Here is a 26,923-nt window from a genome sequence, read left to right on the forward strand (position 1 = left end):
GTTACAAGTTTAAATTAGGACATACTATTTGCTACTTTCCTGATTGTTGAAGGAAGTGGATGGAAAGGCTGTGGTGATCTTAGTTTGCCCCGATTGCTTTAAGTAGGTAGACCTATTTATTATTAGGGCATTATCGAAATAAAATTAGTTCATTGAATTGTTTCTTTCAACTTTAGTGTTTTAGATTCCCAATGTTGAAAGTCCCTGATATTTCAAACCGGCTGTTCAGTTGTCTACGTATTAATATAGTTTTCCTTTTTTTCATGATTTTATTTAATGAGGTTGCCTGGTTAAAAAAATTTTTGAATACATTTTGTCCATATCTTATATCTATTTTGTAATGGTTTTGAACTTGGTTAGAGGCCATGTCTTCTCAGTGTGCATTGGCATGAATTAGCTCTTCGTTTTGATCCATAGTAATTGGAAAATTTGAGCTCAAAGCACATTGGTGGAGGTGAGGTGGGAACCTTATCGAGTATTTACTTCAGGACTTTTGTTTTTGGCAGATTTTATTCTGGAAGTGCAACCCTCCCAAAGGGTGAAGGAGCTGATGTAACAGGTATATAGAAATATGTTGAAATAATTCAGTTTTTATATTAATACATTGTACTTCTTTGTAGTAGTAGTATTAAAGAATTGATTCACTTTGTTTTATTTTTCACATTAAGGAATTGAAGTAGTCATTCCAAAACGGAAAACTTGGTGAGTATTTGGTCATTGTTTATTCATCAAGTGGCTGAGTGCTTATTACGAGCAAAACATTGTTAGATAAGGATGCAGTGACAGGGAGAGCAGTGGAGTGCATTCTTGTGAAGGAAACAGTTGAGGGAGGAAAAACTTGGGAGTTTAAAAGAACATAAAAGAGGAAGGCAGAGAGTAGTGAGAGAATGGGGAATTAGATTTACCAAAGAGTTGAAAGACTTGCTGTACTGTTTGGGTTAATGTTTATATAATAGTGATTAATCATGAATATAATTCCTTTTTTTAAGATTTTATTTATTTACTTTTAGAGAGGGAGGGAGGAAGGGATAAAGAGAGGGAGCGAAACATTGATGCACAAGAGATACATCCATAAGTGGCCTCTCGAATGCCCCCAGCTGAGTACCTGGCCCACAACCCAGGCATGTGCCCTGATTGGGAATTGAACTGGCAACCCTTTGGTTCCTAGGTCAGCAGTCAGTCCACTGAGCCACACCAGCCAGGTCTAATGTGTAGTTCTTAACAGCTTCTTCCAAGTCTAAGAGCATGAATCATGAACCTGGAATTCAGAGGCTATCAGAAAAACTCTATCAGTCACTTTTTTTTTTTGCAAAGGGACAGAGAGTAAATATTTTAGATTTCACAGGCTACAGGGACTCTGTTGCAACAATTCAGTTCTGCCAGTGTACCATAAAAATAGCCACAGACAATATATTATCAAATGAGTCAAATGAGTGAGGCTGTCTTCCAGAAAAATTTTAATTGACACTGCAACTTGAATAACTATAAAAATGTAAAAACCGTTCTTGCTTATGAGCTGTAAAGAAAAAATTGGCCTTAGTTTGCTGACCAGTGTTTTGTATCAACTATCTTACTTCGTCTATTCTAACAAAGCATTTTTCACAGGCCTGCCTGCTTGGCCTCCTCCCACCAACCACATCATGATTGTGTTCTGTGGGTCTTGTAGTTTAAGGTTCATGAGAATTGCTTGGAAGAAATATGCATTTTAAACAATTCCCAGTGATTTTGATACTAATAAAATAATCTCACTCATTTTAAGGTATGGGTAAATTTGTACCTTATCAGTAAAATTCACCTTGGCTATTGTAATACAACCACTCTTGATTTATATCATATCCTGTGTTGCTTCTAATCATAAATTATATATACATGTAATATAAGGTACAAAGTATAAAATATGCTCAGGACTGGACTAGATCATAGCCATCTGAGCATATCTTTCAAAAGCTCCCCTTTTTGTATTCCTTATAGTACTTTCCTCAGGAATAGAGGCTGATAAAATGCTTTGTACTTTGAATGGTATTCACAAAAATGACTCACTTGTGAATATGTTTACTGCTAGTCTTAGATTGGTTCTGATTCTAAGGTCAGGGAAGACAGAATGAACCTGGATATAATAAAATACTATGTAGTAATTAAAAGTTAAAAGCTAAGTCTAGAACAGTTCATCTAACAAATCAATTCCACCAAGCTAAATAAATACACGTAATTTATATAAAAAATGTCATATCCTAGAACTTTTATAGTTATTACCTACTGAGCTCTGACAATGGCAGGCACTACTCAAATGCTTACCTAATTCTTTGAAGTATGTACTATCATTGTCCACCTTTTACTATGGCAGAGAGATTAAATCACTTGCCTCTGAGTAGTGGGATTAAAGCTAGTACTCATTTCCTTTATACACATTCAATTTATCCCAGCCATCTTTTGCAGTAATGATGAATAGTTTCCTAATTTAAGAAAGCTTTTTCTTTAAATCACTTTAGTCTTCAGATCATACTCAAAGAAGATTTGGCTTTTTGAGGGGGCCTTTAAATGCATTCAATATCACTACTATAAGAATTTTTGTGAAGAAGTTTTAGTTCTTAGGTAGTCAACAAATATTGGCAATTTGTTCAAGGATTTATCCAATGAATTAAAAAGGCTAAATTTTGTAGTCCACCTCATTTATTTTATCTCATTAAAGACTGTAAAGATAATACTTTGGTCTCCCAACCATATGAGAAATTCTTAAAAAAGAAAATTATTTTCAAGAAAAGAAAAGGAGCCATGTCTGGAATGATTCAGTGGATTGAGCACTGGCCTGTGAACCAAAAGGTCACCAGTTCCATTCCCAGTCAGGGCACATGCCTGGGTTGCAGGCCAGGTCCCCAGAAGGGGGCATGTGAGAGGCAACCACACATTATGTTTCTCTCCCTCTCTTTCTCCTTTTCTTCCCCTCTCTCTAAATAAATAAAATCTTAAAAAATAACTGTATGTTACTGTCACCTTATTTTAGATATGAAGCATGATGTGAGGGTGTGGTTTCCCAGATCACTCAGGTGCCATAGAAGACCTTAACAAATTGTAGAGAGTCATTGCAAGTTTTCATATGTAAACATGATATGATAAGGTGTTCTGAACAGGTTAATCTGAATTATGTAGTTATTTTAGGGTGAGCAGGGAGCCCAGTTATGATCAATGCATAGGTAACTGGGATCATAAAAGAAATGGATATTAAAACTTAGCAGATTGGCAAGGAGAGGGTGCTCAAATAAATGTGTTGATAGGCCAGTCAATTGGAACAATACTTTGGAGAGAAATTTGGGAGAATCACAGTTTAAAATGTGTATACCTTACTGGTTAGACATTCTAGAGGAACACTTGAGTATATACCCAGAGACATGGGTGAGACATTTCTCTATAACTTGGGAATAGTAGCAAGTTGAACCAGCCCAAGTGCCCATTGATGACTGAGTGGATAATAAAAATGGTTATTATGCAATGTAACATTTAAAGGAATTAAAATTAGATTTGCATGTAGTAACATGGATAATACAGTCAAACTTAGAAGGCACATACAGGATGACAGTATATGGTTTTTATGGTGGTAGTTATATGTAAAAGTACCTTAAAAAGTTCTGGAAATGCAAACACCAAACTCACAGTAGAGTAGGAAGGGATACGAGATGATACCATTGTAGCATAACCTTCAATGTTCTAATTTATTATTTAAGGACAATGTGTTTGTTGAGGTTGTTTTTTAAAATAACCCTTTAAAAAAGAGAACTAGTGTAATCTGAATGTCATAATTTTTTCACTGCATTCATTTAGTATGTTATGAAGACTGAGTTGATAAGACTAAAATGTGTAGATTTTATTAGAGAATGCTCAGAGGAGAGAATTCCTTTGTCTCTTGCTAAAATTACAAAAATGTGACTTTTAAAATGAATAGAAAATCCATGGATGATATAGATCAGGGAATTACTTGGCCTTGATTTAATATACAATTTCCTGTATGTTCTTTTGTCTTTTGCAGATGACTTCTATCATTAATACATTAAATATATTTAAGTATATTTATATTTATATAAATATATATATACTTATTAATAAAATAAATAAGGGGGTTCATTAAATTTACTCTTTATTTCCCTTATGGAAATGAAACACATAAAGTCAAAATATTTGTAACCAAATTATTCTGTCAGTTATTCTGAAGAACCTCCTTTTTCAGTAGTTGGGTAAAGGTCTGTACCCATGGGCATAACGGACAGGTGACCTGAAGTTTTTTAAAATTAATTAATTTATTTTTAGAGAGAGGGGAAGGGAGGGAAAAAGAGAGGGAAGAGAAACATTGATGTGAGAGAGAAACATCTATCGGCCACTGCCACCACATATGCACCTCAACCTGGAACCAAACCCACAACCCAGGCATGTGCCCTGACTAGGAATCAAACCCTTGACCTTTTGCTTTGCTGGACGACGCCCACCGTCTGAGCCACACCAGTCAGAGAAAGGTTATAGTTGAGGTGTTTGTTCTAAACCAGGAAGGTATATCAGGATCATCTGGGAATTCAGTAGTAATGTATGTGACAGTTCTCAGTGGAACTTGGAGGTTCTCATTCAGTAGGTCTAGAGTACAGCATGTGATTTATTCTCATACACATCTGAATTAAGAGCTGCCAATTCAAATAATGAAGGCAAGAGAGTTCAGAAAGATATGGAAAATTCATAGGAAAATGGATAGGAGGAAATAAGATTCAGGACAGACACAGTTGTAGCAGATGAGGGTGGAAATCCCTAGCCCTGGGTGATGGTTTTAGGGTAGGTAGGGGGGTAGGGAAAGCATTGCAGGATGTGTACTTACCACCTTTAGGCAAAAGAACTAGACAGTTTCTCTTACTATTTTAGTGACCTTGAGATACAAGAACTGGCTTTATTTGAGACGTGAACTTTGTTATTGGCCAATTCATGCTGAGAGTAGAATCACTGGTTCCTTTGTGCATGTGAAAAAGCCTGGGGTGGGTTAACCTGTGGTTCTTGTTCTCAGGGACAAAGTGGCCGTTCTGCAGGCACTCGCGTCCACAGTAAACAGGGTAAGTAGGAATTTTAGTTCTCTCTAACTCAGCTAATAACACATTTAATGTTTACACCTCTCTTTTTTTTTTAAGATTTTATTTATTTATTTTTAGAGAAGGGAGGGAGGGAGAGAGGGAGAGAGAGAAACATCACTGCGGTTGCTGGGGGTCATGGCCTGCAACCCAGGCATGTACCCTGACTGGGAATCGAACCTGCGACACTTTGGTTCACAGCCCGCACTCAATCCACTGAGCTACGCCAGCCAGGGCTTACACCTCTTTATTATTCACAATTAAACTGTTGTGGATCTAGAACACTTCTTAGAAATTATCTAATCCAGTCTCTTCATATGGCAAATGAGGAATCTGTAGCTTTTAAATTTTCTAACTCAGGGCTAGTTAAGGTATTAAAGCCTTAACTTAGTTCCATGTCGTTTGTCTCCAACTTCAGTGTTTTTATGTTAAACCAGTTGGTTGGTAAACCTGCTCCTCTGAAGAGCTTGTTGGAACACACGCCTCTGGAGGGCAGTCTGGGACTCGTGCAGTCGTCTGTGGCCTGGCTGAGCGGCAGTGTGCCCGCTGTGCCGGAAATAATAAAGTGGTTGAGAACAGGGGTCCTGAAGCCAGAGCAGTGAGCTTGTGGTCTTTATCTCAGAGTTACTGTACTTTCTCTCTTGGTGCTTCTATTTCTTTATCTGCAAAAGGAGGATTAACTATAGCTCCGCATCTCAAAGTTGTGGTAGTAATTAAGTTAGTACAAGTCAAAGGGTTTAGGACAGTACCTAGCATGAGGAAATGCTCAGTAAATGCTAGCAATTTTATTCTTACTATGACTGCCTTAGTGGTTCATCTGTCCGTGATCAGCTCTGTCAGACTACAGATCTGATAGAGAAAGTGAGACCTCAGTAAAGGCCTCACAAATGGAACTTTCTGATTGTGTTTTTCATTAGCTGGAAACTATTTTTAATTTCAGCTGTGGAGAAATGTCAAATAATGAAGTCCTTTGTTTTTCCACAGTATCTGTGTGGATGCTGACCCTCCTTGAGGTTGTTAGCACAGATTTCCAGAATTGTTTTTCTATTGCTGATGTTAAATCTAATAGGGTATTGAGCTGAATATGCACTGAAAAACCCTAGCAGTTTCTGAAGATGGGTTTTAAAGACTGCATTGCTGCAGTAGCAAAACATTGACATTTTCAAGCACTCAGTTATCCATAAATAAGCACCTAGAATGTGAGCTAGAGAAATAGGCCTTTGAGAGTACTCTTAGTTTTTCAGTGAGAATGGCGTAGAAGAAGTTATAGAATTGTGTTTATAACTGTCTGGCTTTGGATCCTTAAACTTCAAGGGACAGTCATTTATTCATTCACTAACCACGTGTTCTACCCTTAGGATGCTTACTAGGCACTGTGCTGGAGGCTGTAGAATTAGGACACGGTCCTTGCATGGTTCCAGAGAGGGAAGCTGAAGGAGCACTGAGCAGGGTATACATAACCAGGATGGGGAAGGATTTCCAGAAGAGCTGGTCATTGGATGGATGCCCACAAAGGTGCAGCAGTGGGAAAGCATTCCTGGCAGGGGCAGCACCTTGAGTAGAAGCACAAAGGCATAGAATGAGGATTCTGTGTGGAGGGAGTCAAGGATTTATGTGGTAGAATGATGAGACAAAATTATGAATGCTGTTCTAGTGACTTCTGATTATTATCCAAGACCATTGAGGAGTTTTAAGGAGTGGTGAGGCATCAGACAAATTTTAGAAAAGATAGTATTATAGAGATAGGAAACCTTTCTTTTCCGCTTGATCAATATCTTAAAAATACCACGTCCAAAGGCAAACCCCTTTCCCTCCAAACCACCCACACATTTCTTTGCCATCTTGTTAATGGCAGCTCCATCCTTACAGAGACTATTCTACATCCTTGAGAGGCTGTTCTCTCAAGCCAACTTCCTGGGAGGCATCTTTGGTTCCTCTCTCAGTGTGCACATTAGTAAATCCTTTGTTTCTTCCTTTAGAGTATATGTGAGTAGAGTCCCCAAGACACTCGTACTTTGATGAAGTGCTAGGAGGTCTGAGAGGAACTAGAATATGGTCTTACAACAAAGTTTCATCACAGTGAAAGAACACAGCAACATCAGCAAAGGGAAAGGCCCTTGGGATAAAGACCAGAGGACACCACGTGCAAGCTTGCAAGAGTCCTTTCCCTGCAGAGTCAGCCCAAGGTTTGCTTAGTTCCATGTGCTCCAGGAGAGTTGTGGTGACGCGGTTGGAATGTCTGTCAGGAAAGCTAATTAGGGACCCAGTGCCAGGAGTGTTTTGGAGGCTGGTCCTTCAGGTACCTCTGCCTGGCACATTCCACATGCCAGACTCCCAGGAGGAAAACAGAAGTTTGGCATAAACTGCACCTCTAATACTTCAGGCACAGTGACCCATTCTTACCAATCCTGGGAATGATGGGAGCCCTTCTGAAATCCAAGGTCCCAGCTATCAAGCAGCCAAGGACCAGCCTTGCAAGTAGACCTTTCTGAGAACAACAGTCTCAGACCTCATAATTCTGTTCTACACAACACCCAGGTCCTGGACACCACCATGATCACCTTGGTCATCTAAGCCACCATCATCTCTTAATACCCTGGGTTAATTAATATAGTCTCTGTTCCTCTCCTTCACTTCCCCACCCCCCTACAGACTGTCCTCAGTTAAAAAGCCATACTGAGCCTGCTGAAATGGTGGATCACAGCACTCTGCAGAGAACTCAAAATAGAGATAAAAACAAATCCATACAAGGGCTCCTAGTGACTGCCCAGCATGCTATCTCTGACTGCAAGTCCTTCTGTCTTCCTCGCTGGCTCTGCTCTAACCAGAGTAGACTCCTGGCTAATTCTCAGTTTCTCAGCAGGCATGCTTCTGCCTCAGGGCCTTAATACTAGCCGTTCCTTCTGCCTGGAATGTTTTTTCCTGAGATAGTCACATAACTTGCTTACTAATTTCTTGAAGTCTTTGATTATTACCTTTTCAGTGAGGCCTCCCCTGAGCACCCCATTTAAAATGGCATATGTTCTTCTCTGATATTTCCTTATCCCTGTATGTATATCATTTTTCTGTATAGCAGTTATATTTTGTTTACTTTCTGGAGATTTTTCCTTCCACTAGATTGTAAGCTCTGTGAAGGAATGAGATTTGTATTATCTCTGGTAGAGTAATGCCTGGCACATATGAGGTGTTCAATAAAGAATGAATGAATGAGTAAGGAAGGCACTGAACTAAGGCAGCAGCAGTGGGAGAAGGGACTGGGAGCAGGTAGGGAGTATTAAAGAGCTAGAGTTGGCTGGGCTGATGACAGGTTAGTTGAATGTACTGGGAGGAGATCTTAGGTTGCCCTGCAGTGGTCAGTATACTTCAGTGAGGGGAACTATGCTGGGGAAGTGCAGTTTGGGGATAAATCTGGTTTGAGGCATCTGAGATACAGAGCCAGAGTGGGGTCGTTTCTCAGAATCTATGAGTAAGGACTTGGAAGTCATTGGGGAGGAAAATTGCAGGACAAATAGGAAGAGTAAGTCTAGAAATTTAAAAAGAAATTGAGCAAGTCACCAAAACTAGAGACCCTGAGCGTATATTTTAATAAGTTTCTGGAGAAGATCAGGGCCAGAGCCAGGTACCAGTTTGAGTGTGATCAGGGAATGGTCCAGGGCAGCTGGCCTAGAACCACTGCCTCTGGTTTGCTGTTGCAGGCCTGCCTCATTGTGGTGGAGCAGCATAACCTGATGAATGTGCCTCATTATGAGGGGTATGAAGGAGTGTGGGTTTTGAAAGTGAGAGCAAGAAGCTAGGCCCTCCCCAAGTATTGCCTCCAGACCCTTGTATGAGCAGTCTTCCATCAAGGGCTGCAGGGAAGTTCTCCAGCTCCTCCCACCCCAGCCCTCAGAGAGTCCATGTCTGCACGACAAGGCATCAGGGGACAGTCAGAAGAGATTCAGGCTGTAGGGTGAATAGTTTTCTCCGGAACAAAGGTTCCATGAGGCCCAGGAAAGGGTGCTGTGGGGGAGAGGAGAGGAATAGTGGAAGTAATTTGGGGGCATTTCTGAGTGAGCCTCTGGTGGTGCCGGAGTGGAAGGAGGCATAGAACCTTGCGCAGGAGGACACAGAGGAGCTGTGGCTTGTTCCCACTTCCTGAAAAGGCCTGGTTTTTAGTGACTGCTTTGAAGGACACTGGTGCCCAGACAAGTTGATTCAGAGAATCTTTCATAGATTGTAAACCAACAATAGTACCTATTAACAGCAGACTCAGATCTTAAAAAGCAGTCATGAGCGTTTGAACAATTGTTTGCTTTAAGTCATGCGTAATTATAATCAAGTCTTGCAGAGCTGAAAGAACATTAGGTATTAGTGTCTGTCTCCATATATAAAGATATATGTCCTATACCCACACACATATACACAAATGTACACACATATTTCTGCATTGTGTATTACATACATAATTGAAATTTATTTTATAGACTTTTTGGACATCCCTGAAACTCCCAAGATCCTCTTAATGAAAATCGAGCTGAAGAGACTTCTGTGTTTTCTCTACAGGATACCACAGCTGCCCCTTACGCATTTCAAGATGATCCTTACCTCATACCAACATCCTCTGTGGAATCAGTGAGTACTTTCATGTGATTTTTGTACTATTATGTTTTATCTTGTTGGTTTGGGTACAAGACTGCATGTGTAATTTAACTTAGTTGAAAAACCTAAATTGGTAAATTTTTGAATCCTTTACTAGTTTCATCAGAAAGTTTTAGGGATTAATTGAGGGGGAGAGGGTTGGTTTTGGTTTTTAACATTTAGAGCCCTTTCACACTGGTGCACTCCACTCAGTTTAATGCATTGTTTTTATGTACCTCAATGTGTATTCAAGATGTGACCTGCTATTATGTCACTCAGCAGAGGTGGACATGCGTTACGTAATTTAACTTCTAATTGGGAGTCTGTGTTTTTGCATTCCATTTCCCCTTCCTCACCTGAGGACATGCTCTTTTTGATTTTTAGAGAGAGGGGAAGGGAGGGAGAGAGAGGGAGAGAAACATCCATGCAAGAGAGAAACGTCAGTTGGTTGCCTCTGTACACTGCCCGACCTGGGACTGAACCCACAACCTTTTGGTTTATGGGATGATGCTCCAAACAACTGAGCCACACTAGCCAGGGTTGTTGCATTCCTTTTTTTTTTCTTTTATTCTTTTAACAATTTGATTTCCTTGCAGTTCTTTTTTTTTTTTTTTTTTTTTTTAAGATTTTATTTATTTATTTTTAGAGAGGGAAGTGGGGGAGAGGGGGGAGGGAGACAGAAACATCAATGTGTGGTTGCTGGGGGTTATGGCCTGCAACCCAGGCATGTACCTTGGTTGGGAATCGAACATACAACACTTTGATTTGCAGCCCGTGCTCAATCCACTGAGCTACGCCAGCCAGGGCCCTGTTGCATTCCTTTTTAAGGGGGAGACAAATAAATTTTTCCAAGGATGTGTCTTTAATCTCTTAAATCTAAATTACATGTAAATATCAATTTATGTCTGAATTTTTTTCTTAATACAGCGTTCGTTTTTATTGGCAAAGAAGTCTGGAGAGAATGCAGCAAAGTTTATTATTAACTTACATCCCAAATATTTTCAGAAGGACATAGCTGAACCTCATATACCGGTAAGGAGAAGTAATTGCAATTTTCAGATAATAGTATATAAATATAAGTTAGACCAAGCTTTCATGCCTGATATTTGAGTAGCCATTTGAATGACCTCAATATTTGGGTAAAAAGCTGTTTAATGTATAGTTATATGTGCTCATAGTATTAACCTTTTTTAAAAACTCCTTCTGTATGTTTTTGCTCCTTATCTTCTTTTCCCCATTTGGCTTCTGTGACTCCTGACTTTTAGAGCTCTACCTATGTCACTGCTCCTTTCTGTTTCCTTCAGCAGCTTTTCCATCTACTACTTAGCATTGATGCCTTTCTTAGGTGTCCATGCTCAGTCATTTTCTTTTCTACTGTCTGCACTCTTTGCTTCAGCCCTTGTACTCCGTTTGGCATTCTTGTCTATCTGGCCCACATCCCTCTACATGGAACTCCAAATTGTATTTCCACCTGCCTCTTTGTTCTGTAGCCATGAAGAGTGAATGTGTAATGCAGTGCCTGTCTGCTTAGTGTTGTCATCATGGGGGTGACCAAAACACATGTGCCTCTGCCCTCCTGACTTTGTTAGTAGAAATATAAGCTCACACTCGTTATGACCAAAAGCACGTCTCAAAACACACATCCCCAGTCACAGCCTTCCTGCTTTTCAAGCAACCCCTCCTAGAGACAAATGAGGACGCCGAGGCAACTGAAACCCTAAACTGAGACAGTGGCAGCTAGGGAAGCATCATTTGTTGGCCCACCCTTTCCCCTTCATGTTTTTGACTGACAGTTACTCTTTTGTGCTTAGCTCCCTTTCGTCTGAAGCCTTCCATGGTCCTCTGCCTCCATGGCAGGCAGCATTCCCACATGGCTGAGATCTCTTACATTGTTCACCATTCATAGTGTGTCACAATTATTTCCTTATTTGCTTTCTCCACTAGATATGAGCACCTTGAGGGTAGAAAATGACTTTCATCTGTGTATCCCCAGTAGCCGGTATAAAATAGTAGGCATTCGCAAGTGTTTGAATAAGATACTGAAAGAGGTAAAACCGGCCTACCTCCCTGATAAATGCTGACAGTAAAAGAAAGCATCAAGGATGAAAGGCTTCCCTGCTTTTGGAAACTGGGTACACTCTGACTCATAACCAGAATGGGGAGGAAAGGAGAAAGGGTGGTTTTAGGAAAGGAAAGTAATAAGTTCAGCTTCTAGTTGGGAAATTTAGTTGGAAGTAGGATTCTCCAGATATGGATTAGATATCTTATGTTTCGGTGGGTTTAAATTTTTCACCGCAAGCTAAGAGATTGTCATGTTTCAGGGACTGGAGAGGCTTTTTTTGTTTTGTTTTGTTTTGTTTTGTTGTTGTATTTTCTCTGAAGACATGCATATTGAAGTGGTAGTAGTGTTTGGTACATGAAACATGAATTGGAACGGTGACATTTTATTTTGGTTTGTTGGTGATAAAAATTTTGTCCTACCCCATTATCTTCCCACCACTACCTGTTCTTAGTAACCTCAGCCATCTTGCTTTCCTAGTGTTTAATGCCTGAGTGCTTTGAACCTCAAATTGAAGACATAAGCGAAGCCGCCTTGCAGGAACGGATCAAGCTGAAAAAAGTCAAAGCGTCAGTGGACATGTTTGATCAGCTACTGCAAGCAGGTGACTGAGTTCACTTAAAGCTTCCCCCCTAGGAACACATGGGCTGGGAGTGGGCCATGGTGACGTGATCCCAGTAGTTGTGAGAACAAGTTACAAGTGATAGTGTACTTACGCTGCTTGATGGCTGTGTTTATATTTTAGTAGTTTAATAAATAATGTTTCAAGTTCTGCTTTAGCTTCACTTTAAAATTATAAAGTTGCAACTATGTTATTGTTCACTTGCACTGTATCACAAGTAGAGAATTTATATAGTCATTCTCCCTTAGCTTTCCTGGTTTGTTTGCTTTTTGGTGTTATTTTGTTTGTTTTTATTTTTTTAGAGAGACATCAATTTGTTTTCCACTTACACATTCATTGGTCACTTCTTGTATGGCCCTGACCAGGGATTGAACCGTCAGCTTTGGGGTATCAGGACAACACTCTAACCAATTGAACTACCTGGCCAGGGCATTAGCTTCTGTTTTTAACTTAAGTGGTATACATACTATATTTAAATTTTATGTACTTTTTTAAGTATGTTTGGGAGATACAGAACAGAGAAGAAGGAAGTATTTTTTTTTTTTAAAGGAAAGATCCAATTTATAAAAATGCAAAATGGGACTGGGTCAGGGGAACCAAGTGGCAATAATTGAGAGTGGTCAATTGGGAGATGGTAGTTAGAAACGATGAGATAGTTTCTCTGGGGATGTGAGTACCTAAATAAGTGAGCACAGGGTCAAACTTCATCTTATATCTTAATCTTTTGGTCAAACCATATGGTTACTAGGGATTGTCCCTGTCAATACCATTCTAGGTGTTTAAGTTGATGTGAAGTGTATTGCTAATATGGTGGGTGATACTAAATATGTGGCCAAGAAAGCCAGAGCTCATAGAAAAAGCAAAGAATTTTAATCTAATGGGCTTTAGTTCTTTGATATTCAAAGTTTCCCTTTTTCTCTTGTATACTAACAGGAACCACTGTATCTCTGGAAACAACTAATAGTCTCTTGGATTTATTGTGTTACTATGGTGACCAAGAGCCTCCAGCTGATTATCATTTTCAACAAAGTGAAAAATCAGAAGAGTTGGTAATGTGTTTTGGCAATCATTTTTAAAATTTTTTGCTGTAGTAACACCTCAAGTAAAGCGGGTTTTCGTGTTATGTGTTAGTGTAGTAGAGATTTCTTCTGAAGTGTGGTGTGGAACAGTATTTTTATTTTTAAAAAAGTGCAGAGGAAGGGAGAGATTTATACAGTTACTTGAATCCTTCCTTTAAAAATATTTTGACCTTGTCTCTACTACATGCAGGCAAAGTTTTGACCAGAAATGTTAGCAAACCTCTGTTGTTAATTGCAGTGACGGTATGACGTGTGGCAGGCAGGGAAAGACCTGGCCTCGGCCCCCTCACAAATTCATACAGGAGTGGGCCCACTCTGCTGGGGATACAGAACATGTGCCAGAGGCTGGCCTGTCGTTACTGAGTCATACATAGCCTCTCTCAGTCCACGTGTTTGACTTCTTGAAAAAGATCCCAAGGAAGCCTTTGGCTCATGTGGACAAAGATGTATATACACTGGTACCTCGGTACTCGTCGTTAATTTGTCCTGGAAGTCATGATGAGTGCCAAAAACTGATGAGTACCAAACGATGAAGTGTTTTCTCTTGCGGGTGGCATTGTGACTCAAACACGTTCTAGCAAGTGCTTTGATGAGAAACATTTTTTTTTTCATCAAAATGTGATGAGTAAAGGGTTTGATGACTTCTGAAGCCAACGAGTACTGAGGTATGACTGTGTGACATTTGTCTTGATACAGTAATAATTACAATTGCAAAAATGTTGGAGACAAATGACATGTCCAATAGTGAGTGGTTCAGTTACGGTATTAGTGTCACGTGGTGATTGTGAGCGTATTGGCGTATGTCTGTTAGCATATGGAAAAATAATTGCTAAGTGGGAGAACAGGCTAGACAATATGTATTCCATTTTTCTTAAAAGTTTCATATGCATAAGGAAAAACCACATCAAAAATTAAGCATTTCTGAGTGATGGAAGTTTGTCTTTTCTATTTTTCTCCACTAAATGTGGGTTATTTTTAAAGTGCATAGGCAGTGGGTTGCAGTCACACCTTGGCTCCAGAGTGTCTGCTAGATTCACTGGCCTGGCTAGCCCTCTGCCCCTCCAGCCCCAGCTACAGAGCCAGCACTGAGCTGGGCAGTTCTAACCGAGCCTGTCTTGATTTACATCAGCCTCACCCCAGATCTTTGTTTAAAATATAGTATAAAATGTAGTCTGATAAATTTTTTTTAGCTGTGTTGGGTTAGCATCAGAGATTGACTTTATTCTGTACATTGATACGTGGTTTTCTCTTGCCTACACCCTAACTATAATGAACAGTATTTCAGTATGGATCAAGCCGGGTGCAGCCCCTGAGGAAACAGGCTGTATTGTTTGGATTTCCCGTTTCTGCGTCTGGGCTGCACGCAGGGCACCGATGCTTTAAGGGCCAACATTACTTTTTACCTATAAATGAGCTGACTTATGCCTAGGAAATTAACATTCTTAATAAACATTTATTGGGTTTCCTCTTCACCTTCCGCTGGATCTGTGTTTCTTTCATTTATCTGAAGTTTCCTTTGTAGTTCTGATTTTGAGTAGTCTAATCAGGAGAATGAAGTTTGTTGTCATGTTTTGTTTTATTTCTGTTGGTGGTGGTTCATTTCAGGAAGAGGCCTCAGAGGAAAATACCGAGAAACCTAAGAAGAAGGCTGGTCAACAGCTTGGAGCTACTTGGAGGTATGTTACTCATAATTAGAATTCCATGTTGTAGTGTTCTCTGGTGTGTGGAATGTTCCCCATCGCCATCACCCCCCTCCCAAGAAGATAATGATCCCTTAATGTTCTAAAATATAATTTGTCTTTAGTGTGCAGTACGTGTCCCTGTTGGTATTCATATGCTTTTGGATTTATTTTCATAAGATCTTTACTTGTAACCAACAGCACAATATTCACACTTGATTCCCTTCCCCCACCCCCTGCCACTCAACTTCATGTACCCTTCACAGTGTGTTTCCTTTGGTAGTTCATCAGTAGTTCTACTTTGCAACATAGACCTAATTCTGAAAGATTCGATATTTTTCTTTTCCTACGAATACACATATACTAGAATGTAGTTCAGCACTTCCAAACAAAAGGTGGGTAACATTTAACTAACATTTGAGAATTTAAATTGACCAAATAGAACTGTCTGCATAAAAGAAAGGTATTTTATGTGGATGTCTGGAGAAGGAAAGCTATCATTAATACCTGAAGTCTCTCATGAAGTGATAAATTAAATAGAATCACAGATTAAACTTCTTAAATAGATTTAATAATTTCACAGAGTGGTTAAGAGTGTAGACTTTGGAATACCGTCCTGGCTCAAAGCCTGGTTCTCTTAGTTTCTAAGTCACGGGTGTGAGGGAGAATTGAAGTACAGCATGGTTTTTGTATAACACAATACCCATATTTCATACTTTTTTAAGAAAGCATAGATGCACTGGGTAGAATATGACATGTACACGTGCGATAATAGGACTAAAGATTCAGGAGAAGCTGCTTGTTTGTGGTTGCCTCTGGGGAGCTGTATCTGGTGGAGGAGGACAGGGAAATGGTAGACAGTGCCATACAGGCTGCTTTTTGTGTAACGCCCTGAGTGTACAGTTGGGTGCCACTTAGCAGTGGGGTACATTCAGAGAAATACCTTGTTAGGCGATTGCCTCCCTGTGCGAGCATCAGGGAGTACACTCTCTCATGGGAACCTGGGTAGTGCGGCACACTGCTGTCCTGTGTGTGCTGCACTCACTGCGACACTGGGCACTGCCCTCCAGCCTCACCATGAGCACGGGGGCAGTGCATGTGACACACTGTCATGTCTGCAGTTTGCTGCTAACCAGAACAGCGCTATGCAACACCTGACTACATTTTGTAGTCCCTTTTCAGTCCTGGTTCTGCCATTTAACTTCAAAGCCTTAGACAACTTAAGGTCTTTGAGCCTCAGTTCTTCTCATTTTCAAAATGGTGCTTATTTTATCTCTCTCTCTGGGTGGTAAGAATTATTTGAAATTATACGTGGAAAGTGCTTGGTGCAGTGCCCAGAAAGTTGTAAATTCTCAATGAATTGTTTGCTTTTCCTTTCTCCCTTGGTTCATCTTACTCTCCTGTGTCTAGAGCAAAAAACAATGCTGAGAGAATCTTTGCTCTGATGCCAGAGAAAAATGCACATTCCTACTACACCATGATCCGAGGAATGGTGAAGGTAACATTTGTTTTGCTTATATAGTTTTGTCTTTAATTTCCACTAAGTCAGGGTTTCTTAATCTCAGAACTTTTGACAGTTGTGGGGGCTTCCATTGTATTTTCAGAGGGTCTTTAGTAGTTCCCTGGTCTCTGCGCTCTGCATGCCAGGGGTACATCCTCTTCCTGCCCCTCACCTGTGACAACTGCAAACACCTGCAGGCACCACCCAAATGTCACCTGGAAGCAGACTGCCCCTTCTAAACAACTGCCGCTCTAGAGCACGAGTTTCATGAGAATGTGTGCATTGTTTCACTGTGTTCCCAAACCTTAGGGCAGGAGCCATGCAGATATTTGTTAAAGGAACACATTTGATGATGTTTTATTTTTATTTGTCATCTCTCCTAGCACCGAGCTCCTGTGCAGGCATTAAACTTGTACACCGAATTATTGAACAACAGACTCCATGGTAAGTGTTTGGTGAACTCCCTTCTCTCCTTCTCAGGAATCTGTAGAACCTTTGGATCTTGCCTCCATCATTGCCTCCCTTTTCATCTTTTCCTGTGGTACTGATGACTGAAACGGGAGCAGAGACACAAAAGAAGAATGGTTTCTACTTTTGTGGACACGTCGTAATGAGTTTGGATCACATGTGCCTGATCACTTTGCTTTAAATTGAGTCATTTGGGGGTTGATCTTCGATCCCAGATTTTGTTAAAGTGGTTCTATTCTTTTACAGCTGATGTATACACCTTCAATTCACTGATTGAGGCAACAGCAATGATGAATGAAAAATATGAGGAAAAATGGAATAATATGTTGGTAAGAAGGAACCTTTGCTTTGTCTTTTAATAGGCTTAAAATACCTTTTGCTAGAAATAGTGTCATGGAGATGGCATCCACTAAACTTTTTCTGGGCGGTCACCTCTCTGTGGTCTCACACAGTGGCTGCCTGGGCGCGCCCTTCTGGCAGCCAGTGATCTAAGTAGCGGTGTCTGGTGGGTGAGGAGAAAGCTGCTTGGCCCAGAGCAGATAGCTGGAATTCAGGAAGACCAGACTGCTTTACTCAGTTGTTTCTTGTAAGGTTTTTCATTACAAAACTAATGTGCGCTTACTGAAAAATTACTATCTGGAAAGTCTAATAAAATCGACATTGCTGGATTGAAGTAACTGAGAAATAGAAACGTGTTTTATACCGTACAACTCACCTAAAAAAGGAAAAATGCACAGTCCATTTTAGTCTACCCGTCTCCTCGAGTCTCAGACTCACTAGGCAGGGGGTTGAAGACAGACACCTTGATCAGGTGGAGGTGAGGCAGCTGAGTGCAGGGCTTCTCCAAAAGGCAAAGTCACCAGTCCTACTGATAGTTAGTTGTTAAATTAGGGGTATGTTCACCTGCTTTAGATGCAGCCCAACAACCAGATTCTTTTATAGTGTATTTGTTCACTGGACAAACTGTCCCCAGGGTTAAAAAATACTTCCTGCTCTTATTTTCACTAGGAGCTGCTGAAACAAATGGCTATGCAGAAGGTGAAACCAAATCTACAGACTTTTAATACCATTCTGAAATGTCTGCGAAGATTTTATGCATTTGGAAAATTACCAGCCTTGCAGACCTTACGTGAAATGAAGGCCCTCGGAATAGGTAAGGATGTCTCCTAGTGCCCCTCACTTATGACTAAAATAGTGCTGACAGGAAGTTTCAGGTCCAGACAAGCAAAAAAGAAACTGTAAATTCTTTTTCCCTATTTACATAATACATTGGGACTTTCCTTTCCACTTGGCACATGTAGAATTATGCATTGGGAATGCTTTTACTATCTTCACGTTCTTTATAGCAAACTAGAGCATTCTTTTAGTACTTTAGGTACTTTTTTATGGATCTCTTGATTCTGGGGAGAATTACTCATGTACAGTAGCTAGTTTCAAATCCCATAACATTTTCTGGCATAATTAGGTATTTGAACCTAAGTGTGTGCTAATGTGTTGCACATTTTTCAGTAGTAACGTTATTGGAGGTGGTTTGAGGAATCAGTTCCCACTGGTGTGCTGTAGTGTTCTTAAATGAGGGTTATAACACATGTACATTAGATACAACATTTTAGTAATAGGTGTCTGGGCTTCCTACCTTTACTTCAATCAGAAGAGTTGGGAAATGTCTTTGTTCAAAGAAATAGTAGAAATGTATCATATTTCATTTAAGTATCAAATTTGTTTTTAGTTCACTGTGCCTCAGTAAACTATATTTTAGATAAGCTGTGTTTGACTTATTTTTATTTTTTTCTATGTACCTGGTAATTTGAGAACCCTCACTTGCAACATATCACTATATTATTCAGCTGTTTTATCAACATGGTATGTATGATATTATGTCCTTTAATTTATGTAGAAAATTGACCCAGCACCCTTCACTCATATGAATTAAGAAAAGAGAATTTCCATATTAACCTATAGTTTGAACGGAAATTTATTCTTGAAGGTTGCAACTTTGTGGTGTAAAATTGAGCGGGAGGGGCAGGGGGTCATTAAATGTACTCACAGTGTTGGTGTACAGTCAGAAATGACCGGCCTGGCCACGTGTCTCAGTCTTCCCGATACGCCTCTGTTGTGGGCTCCATGCCAGGTCCTGGCAGATACAAGAATCAACCAGTGAATGCACAGATCAGTGTTACAACTAATTGATGTTTTTCTCTTTGTCTCTCTACCGCTCTTTCCCTCCCTCTCTCTCTAATGTCAGTAAAGTTTTTAAAAAGAAAGAACTGATCAGAAGGTCCTTTAGCTGGTAGTTCCTTTTGCTCTCCAATGCAATAGCCACTACCACATGTGACTATTTAATTAAAATTAAATAAAATTTAAAGTTCCATTGTTGCATTAGTGCTCAGTAGCCACATGCAGCTGCTGGCTAGTTTGCTCAGTAATACAGATATGGAATATTCGCGTCTTTGCAGGAAGTTGTTGGATAGTGCTGTCCCACAGTAGCCTTGATCTTATTTTGAAGTCTTGTGTGAGGATTTTGAGGCCACATTTGTCACCTACTTTCAGGTCATCCAGTCCCTATTGGGAGCTGTGCTCTGTTGAATGGACTTGGGAGCAAGGCACACCTGAGTTGAAATACCAGCTCTGTCAGAACGGACTGGATACTTACCTGTGTGACGATTAAATGAGTCATGCACGGGGTCTTGTCCCATGCTTGGGAGGTGCATAGTAGCACTGTGTCTGCTGGTTCTTACTCATTCGCCTTAACTTGAAAAAGAACCCACTGGTTCAGAAATGACAATTCTGGTCCTTCTCCCTGCAGCAGACTTTATATATAAAACCAACAGAAGAACCTGATTGTCCCTATTTTGGAGGGCTAATTTTACAAAATCTACATCTTCACCTGTAAGGAAGTTTGATGTCTTTTAGGGTGGGTAGAGCAGGTGGCTAACTTTATCTTGGCAACAGGTAAATAGTTTCCGTGATAATCGTATCTTTTCAAATTTTGCTCAGCCTTGGCAACATTGTGGTGGAACTGACCCGAGCCTCTTTGGTCAGTTCCACCGAACTACTGTACTATGTACTATGATGTATGGCGTTGGGTCACTTGCTGACCAGAGTCGGTGGTACTTACACTTCCTAAGCAACACCTGTGATGGTGGGTGGGGCAGAGTGAAGGGAGGAGTGTTGATCTTTTTATCCCCCCCCCCCCCCCCCCAGTTTGTCTTATGTTTATAAATTGGCTGCCTACAGTAATAGTTTCTAGGAATTTACCCAAAGGAGAAAGCCAAAAATAATGCATACGAAATATATTGTCACATAATGCATAAAATACTTAAGATTGCTAGCAAATGGAAACATGCTTGAAACAATACATCTGTGCTGTCATTAAAAAACTGTTGTCATGTGCATGTGGATAAGGTAAGGAAAGTGATGGAATGAGCAGTGTGGTATATTTGAGAATGTTACACCTGTGTTGGTACATTTTCTGACCTATTGGTACTCAGGTCATGTGATTTTAAAGGGCTGCCCACATCCATTAATTCTACAGTTTTCTTTTTCTTTGGGTTGTTCAACCTGATTATTCTTAAAAGAAACACAAAATGATTACTAGCAAAAACTGTTTGTTTTTCTAAGCACGTACACTTGGTGAGGGTGTCTGTGTGTGTCTGCCTCTCTCTCCTTCAATCAGTGTTTTGTTTTTCCCCCAAGATTTTTATTTATTTACCTTTAGAGAGAAGGGAAGGGGAGGAGAAAGAGAGGGAGAGAAACATCAGTGTGTGGTTGCCTGTCACGCGCCCCCTACTGGGGACCTGGTCCACAGTCTGCTCTCAGTCCACTGAGTTATACCAGTCAGGGCCACTGCAGTGTTGAGCTGTGAAGGACTAGGAGGAAGGGGAAAGTCTCTGTTGGGAGTGGACTTGTGATAAGCTTTATTTGTTCATTCTGTAGAAAGCCCTTCAAAAGGATCATCCCTTGTGATCTATGACATCATGAATGAATTAATGGGAAAGAAGTTCTCCCCACAGGACCCTGACGATGGTAGGTACAGAGAGCTTGTTTTCCTGTCAGACATCGGAGGCTTTGCTAGGGGGGCAGGGTTTACTTTAGCTTGGTAATCTTTTGGGTGATTATTCTGAGAAAGCCAAAATGCCTGTAGCACTTTCCTGTGTACTTCCTCTCAGCTTGAGGTTTTATTCCTTTAGGTTTATCTTATATGTTACTAGTATCATTGCCAGGAATTTTATTAATGTTACTGATGTGAAAATAGGAAATTTTGTCTAGAGTAACCAAAGCTTTCGTGAATTTTCATTTTCAGATATGTTTTTCCAATCAGCCATGAGAGTTGTAAGTACCATTTGTTGTTGAACTTGTTTTTCGTTTTCCTTTCATCCATTTCCTAAATTTCTCTAGTTGGGAGCGAGGGGTAGGGCCTCCACCTGATTCTTCCATTTACTCTCCTGTTGATGTTGGTTGCTCTTCTTTCTCCAGAATCTATACTGAGTCATGTAACATCCCTACCCTTTCTCTATTGTATTCATTGTCTTTGGGCTTTTTTCATACCTTTGTCCAGATAAGGTTTTAGAGTATTTCATATTTGTCTATTGCTAGCTTTTAAAATTGATGGTGTTGGTTTTTAATTTTGGTTTTTCATTTTATCATGCTAGTATAGGAAAAATTTCAAGCAGCTTCAGAATGAATCAGCATATTCTATTCTCTAAGGATAACCGCTTTCCAGTTTAGTGTGTGTCCTTTCAGGTGCTTTCCCTCTGGGTAGTAAACTCGCACACAGACACACTTCCGTGGTGCTGTGTTTGTTGGCCACAGTACAGGATTTCATAGGAGGGAAGGACTCCAGTTTACTGAACAGTTCTGTGGGGGGGGGGGGGGGGGGTCGTGGTCATTTTGCAGGTGTTTTGCTTGTATACTGAGGCTGGAGGGAGTGCTCCCTCTGTCTCTGTTAATGTGACCAAGTGTTTTGTAGGATTTCTAAGTTATAATTACTAGAGCAAAATCATTTTGCTTTAAATTTCACGGAATGTGGGGGTTTGTTTTCGGGCTTTCCCCCCCAATTTCTTGTAACTCATTTGTTGTCAACCAGTGGTATGTTTCATTAGCATAATTGTTCCCACAAGTAACTACATTTTTGTAATGTAACGAGCCACCATTTGCCTGTTGAGGATCTTGTAAGAGTAATGCTTACTAACAAATTTTCAGTGCTCCTCTCTCAAAGATCTAGAACTTGCTTACCAAGTACATGGCCTTTTAAACACTGGCGACAACTGGAAATTCATTGGACCCAGTCATCGGCGTAACTTCTATTAGTAAGTGTCGGAAGTGTATCCTTTTGCATTCATGGAGCACTCTTAGGCCACCATTAGTTGATTCTGCAAGTGAAAGGCCGCTGGCTGCCCTCCCATTTCACCTGATTGCGGGCAGCATGCCCCGGCTGAGCAGTGCGTGTTATTGGAGCACTGGGGAATTTAAGCAGTGGTAGAACTGATTGGCCAGCCTGAGTTTCTTCGTAACACATTAAATCCATGTATTTTTTTCCTGTATGCCCTCCTATTTTACATTTTTTAATTTATAGCAGCAAGGGTCCATGAAGATGTTATCACAATCTCTTTTGTTCTTAAAGATGGAGATAGTGGAGCACTCTGAGACTTCCTAAATGGGTTTGCTTTTAGACAGATAAAAACAAGAAGTCAAGTAAGCTTAATAGGTGTGTGGTGATTGTCTCCTGTGTGCCCAGATGCTTTCTTCACAGTGAATGCTTTAAAATACGATGCTCACTGTCTGCTCACCACGGGACAAGAGTATACTGAGGAGGTGGTCACGAATGACTGGTTGAGAATAAGGTATTAATTGGGGAGTCTAGAAAATGCAGTTAGCAATTCCTGGGTTAAGCATGGCCCTATATATAACTTGAAATTGTTTATAATTGGTAAACTGTTAGACTAAACATACTTTCCCCCTTCGTTGTAGTTCCAAGTTCTTCAGTTTGCTCTGTCTGATGGAACAAATTGACATCACCTTGAAATGGTATAAGGACCTCATACCTTCCGTAAGACGATTCATTGTCATGTATCATACGTGTCTTTTTTGGTGGTTTTGCTGAGCGATATTTTAAAAATATGTTTGTATTTCTCTTAATCAGGTCTTCTTTCCTCATTCCCAAGCATTGATAGATCTTCTCCGAGCACTGGATGTGGCCAACAGGCTAGAAGTGATTCCTCAAATTTGGAAAGGTTGGTTTCAGCTCGTGAGTCCAGGCCCACGTCACTTCATTGTCCTGCATTTTGATGAACAAACATGTTGATGTTGTTAGGGGTGAAAACCTCCACTTTTGACTAAACTGAGTATATTAGTTGAGGTCTACTTTAAGATCACTTGCTCATCTTAAATTACATGAGTGAAAATGTATTTAAAATGGCCTTGTTCCTTAGTAACAGGAAAAGGGTAGGTTTTGTGCTCGTGTTGTGGGATATGACAAAGGGAGGATTAGAATCAGTGCTAATTAAGTGGCTCGCCCTAAGTATAAATTCAGGTCTAAGACCCCAAAGCCTGTTCCTCTCTACCCTGTTTCATCACTGTAATTCAGTTGCTGACCAGTGAGTGATACTTAACGTTTCTGAGAAACAGGCCTGACTGTGGGTTTACGTATGTGTATAAATTGGCTGCAGAAGATGCTCTATCTTTTCCCCTAGGTGACTGATCAGAAAGTCAGTTTCTGTCTGTCTCAAGTCTCCATGACTGAGACACCGAGACTGTAGCCCTGCCCCACTAGTTCTTCACAAGACTGCACTAATAGATATAAAAGGTCATGACTCACAAAAGCTATAAAACAGGTTCCTACCATTCAGAGCTGGTGGTAACTCAAGTGCAGTGTGTGTGCTGTGTTTGCACGTCACTGAGAGCAGTGTTGGCTCTCACTGCTCTTTTATTTACGCTTACCACAAAGCATCCTGCTGGTTTTCTGGAACCCTGAAATAAACCTTGAAGGTGTAATGCCAGCAACTTGTTTTCACTCACTAAAAAGTACGGGTGACAGCTGACAGGAGGTGAAGGTCGGCCAGAGTGTTACATCATGGCGATCACTTCTCACTACATTCCTTTTTTGTTTCAAGATAGTAAAGAATATGGCCACACTTTTCGCAGTAACCTGAAAGAAGAGATTCTGATGCTCATGGCAAGGGATCAGCACCCACCAGAGGTAGGGTTGTATTGACACTCGAGTTTCCATGTCTTTGCTAGATGTGTACTGAAGGGTATATCCTCGCCCTGGCTGGTGTGGCTCACTTGACTGAGTGCTGGCCTGAGAACCGAAAGGTCGCCAATTCAATTCCCAGTCAGGGCACATGCCTGGGTTGTGAGCCAGGTCCCCAACCAGCTGGAGGTGTACAAGAGACAGTCAATCAGTGTATCTCTCACATATCAATATTTCTCTCCCTCTCTTTGTCCCTCCCTTCCCTTTTCTCTAAAGATAAATCTTAAAAAAAAAAAAAAGTATATCCTCTACTACTGAGGGCCCTGTGGGGATAACTTCCCTGCTTTCATCTGTCATTGTGGAGAATTCTGCCATCTAAACCCAAATTTAAATTGCACATCTAAACACACCCAACCATTAGCAGAATACCTTGTCTAAAGTCACTCTCACTCCTGCAGTCCAAAGCAAGCAACGTGAAAATAGCATTTTTTTGTCCTGACTATAGCAGCTTGCATTAAAAATATCTGCCTAAAAAGAAAACTCATGGTTCCCCCAGGGCAGGGTGCCTTCCTTTTTACTATATCATATTTACCATATTATTATATGTATGCTATTACACATGTGATGTGTTCACATGGTAAAATGCATTGCTCAAAAACTTTTACTGGTCCTGTGTAGTCTCTCGAACTTAAGTTCCCATAAAACCAGTCAGCAGTTCTGCTGACTCCAACAGCCTCTCAGCTTCAGGTGGCGTTCGCTGACTGTGCTGCAGATATCAAGTCTACTTACGAGAGTCAAGACGCCAGGCAGACGGCCCCTGACTGGCCCGCCGGCTCCCTGAACTGCATAGCTGTGCTCTTCTTACGGGCCGGCAGAGCCCAGGAAGCCTGGTGAGTATAATGTCACAATTGTAAGTTAGAAGCATTTACTTGGATTTCAGAGGACATTTACCCTGGTCTGCAGAGTTTCTCAAATTTGGCTATGTGATGTACAGTTTATCAGGAGACAAATGAGTTTTCTATGGGAACTTCAAAAAAAAACTGAAAAGAAGACTTTTGGAAGAAGACCGTATTATGCATGATTTAAGAGAACATGCTCAGTGGCCTGCCTACTTTCCATCGATGACCTTTTTGTTTTCTGTATCTGGGCAAGTGAGCACTTATCTGTCCGCTCAAATAAAGCGATCAAAGAATTTTATTTCTGAAAGTGTGGCGGGCATTTTGTGTATTAAGTATTTTATTGTGGGTGATCTCTTACCACCAAGCTTAAAATGTGGAATGTGTGCTTGGATTTGAAGAAGCTGGCATTTACCAGACCGTACTGAACATGCCCTTGACTAGAACCTGTCTTTGCTTTGTGCCACTATAATTTTTAGTGTTTGTGAATGGAGACTAAATGCCTACTCATTTTTCCAAAAGCAGAGGAGTCAGCAAAAGAAGACTTGTTAGAACCGTCCCGATTGGGTGGTTCCACTGTGTTTGGTTTTGGATGGAAGTGTTCAGTTCTGAGAGTCAGTGAGTGGGGCGCACTTGTACATGGTTTCTTCAGCGCAAGAAAGGAACTGAATTTGAATGTGCGGTTGCCAGTCCAGAGCGGCAATTTGCTGTCTCCAGGAACTGGTGTCAGGAGTGTGAGTCATAACACAGGACCTACTCTGCTACTCGTATTAGAAACATCTGATGCTCCAATGTGTCACCTCAGGCAGGCGGAGACACACTTGCTGTGATCAGGCTATGATGATTGGCGCAGGGGTACGGACCTCAGCTGAGTCATGGGGGCTGAATGTATGTGTTTCTCCTTTGTCCTGCGTGTGGCAGGATGGTGGCGAGCACATGCATGAGACTGATGCCTTAATCTGAGCCTGCTCTTCGTCACGTAGTCTTAGGACACACTGACCTCACACTGATGGTAGAAGAGGAAAGAGCCGTACGTGCTCTGTGGCATCCCTGTCCTCCAGTTGCCCACAGGACACTCCCTCCCTGGGGGGACTGAAGCGCCCTGGCAGTTCTCATCACCGGCAGCAAATCAGATTCGCTTGTGAACAGAGCACAGATAAGGGAGGGAGCAGGGAGATGAGGTACCTGAGGTGGTCGTGTGGTGAAGACAGGGCTGTGCGCGTCTTGTGGAGCTTCCACTGTCGTTAGGAAGGACAGTTGATCTGAGTGCAGGAGGAGAACAGGTCATTGCGTTGCCTGGTCATTGCCTTGCCTTCAGGTCTGCTAGTATTCATAATCTATCTCATCCTGAACAGGAAAATGTTGGGGCTCTTCAAGAAGCATAATAAGATCCCTAGGTAAGTTGAAGTTAACCAGCCTGCCTGGGTACTTCTGGGAATTAGCTGCATGGGCTTAACTCTGACCTCAGGGTGATTGGGATTTATTTCATCACATGCCTCAGCCACGGCAGCAGATGGACTGTCACACCCACCATCTAGCAGGGGTGTCCAGCCTGGGGCCCATGGGCATCATGTGGCTCAGGGTGCCTATGAATGCGGCCCAACACAAAATCATGAATTTACTTAAAATATTATGGGATTTTTTTGGATTACGTGTTTAATGTGCAGGCCAAGGCAACTCTTCTTCCAGTGTGGCCCAGAGATGCCAAAAGGTT

At 41.0% G+C, this 26,923-nt stretch overlaps 1 protein-coding gene and 1 non-coding gene across 4 annotated transcripts in view; both read left to right on the forward strand.

Annotated features, from left to right (window-relative positions):
* The window catches only part of PTCD3 (pentatricopeptide repeat domain 3), a 29,185-nt gene that overhangs the window by 873 nt on the left and 1,389 nt on the right, over positions 1–26,923 (forward strand). For 2 of the 3 annotated variants that reach the window (XM_028517234.2, XM_036028250.1), the window contains exons 2-22: positions 507–559; positions 669–702; positions 5,036–5,081; positions 9,639–9,707; positions 10,641–10,745; positions 12,253–12,376; positions 13,328–13,443; positions 15,079–15,149; positions 16,563–16,650; positions 17,037–17,097; positions 17,368–17,450; positions 18,130–18,274; positions 18,934–18,984; positions 21,058–21,147; positions 21,425–21,453; positions 22,324–22,430; positions 23,092–23,170; positions 23,264–23,354; positions 24,234–24,319; positions 25,055–25,203; positions 26,565–26,606. In XM_028517234.2, the coding sequence (XP_028373035.1) occupies positions 507–559; positions 669–702; positions 5,036–5,081; positions 9,639–9,707; positions 10,641–10,745; positions 12,253–12,376; positions 13,328–13,443; positions 15,079–15,149; positions 16,563–16,650; positions 17,037–17,097; positions 17,368–17,450; positions 18,130–18,274; positions 18,934–18,984; positions 21,058–21,147; positions 21,425–21,453; positions 22,324–22,430; positions 23,092–23,170; positions 23,264–23,354; positions 24,234–24,319; positions 25,055–25,203; positions 26,565–26,606 (1,719 nt within the window). Of the gene's footprint in view, positions 1–506; positions 560–668; positions 703–5,035; positions 5,082–9,638; positions 9,708–10,640; positions 10,746–12,252; positions 12,377–13,327; positions 13,444–15,078; positions 15,150–16,562; positions 16,651–17,036; positions 17,098–17,367; positions 17,451–18,129; positions 18,275–18,933; positions 18,985–21,057; positions 21,148–21,424; positions 21,454–22,323; positions 22,431–23,091; positions 23,171–23,263; positions 23,355–24,233; positions 24,320–25,046; positions 25,204–26,564; positions 26,607–26,923 lie in introns of all 3 variants that reach the window. The other variant, XR_004903752.1, reaches the window with a different exon arrangement.
* On the forward strand, positions 26,041–26,177 carry LOC114501210. Its single transcript, XR_003684962.1, has one exon. It is a non-coding gene; the product is annotated as a small nucleolar RNA SNORD94 (small nucleolar RNA).

The sequence above is a fragment of the Phyllostomus discolor genome, chromosome 6 (genome assembly GCF_004126475.2).
Source record: "Phyllostomus discolor isolate MPI-MPIP mPhyDis1 chromosome 6, mPhyDis1.pri.v3, whole genome shotgun sequence".
NCBI classification, from domain to species: domain Eukaryota; kingdom Metazoa; phylum Chordata; class Mammalia; order Chiroptera; family Phyllostomidae; genus Phyllostomus; species Phyllostomus discolor.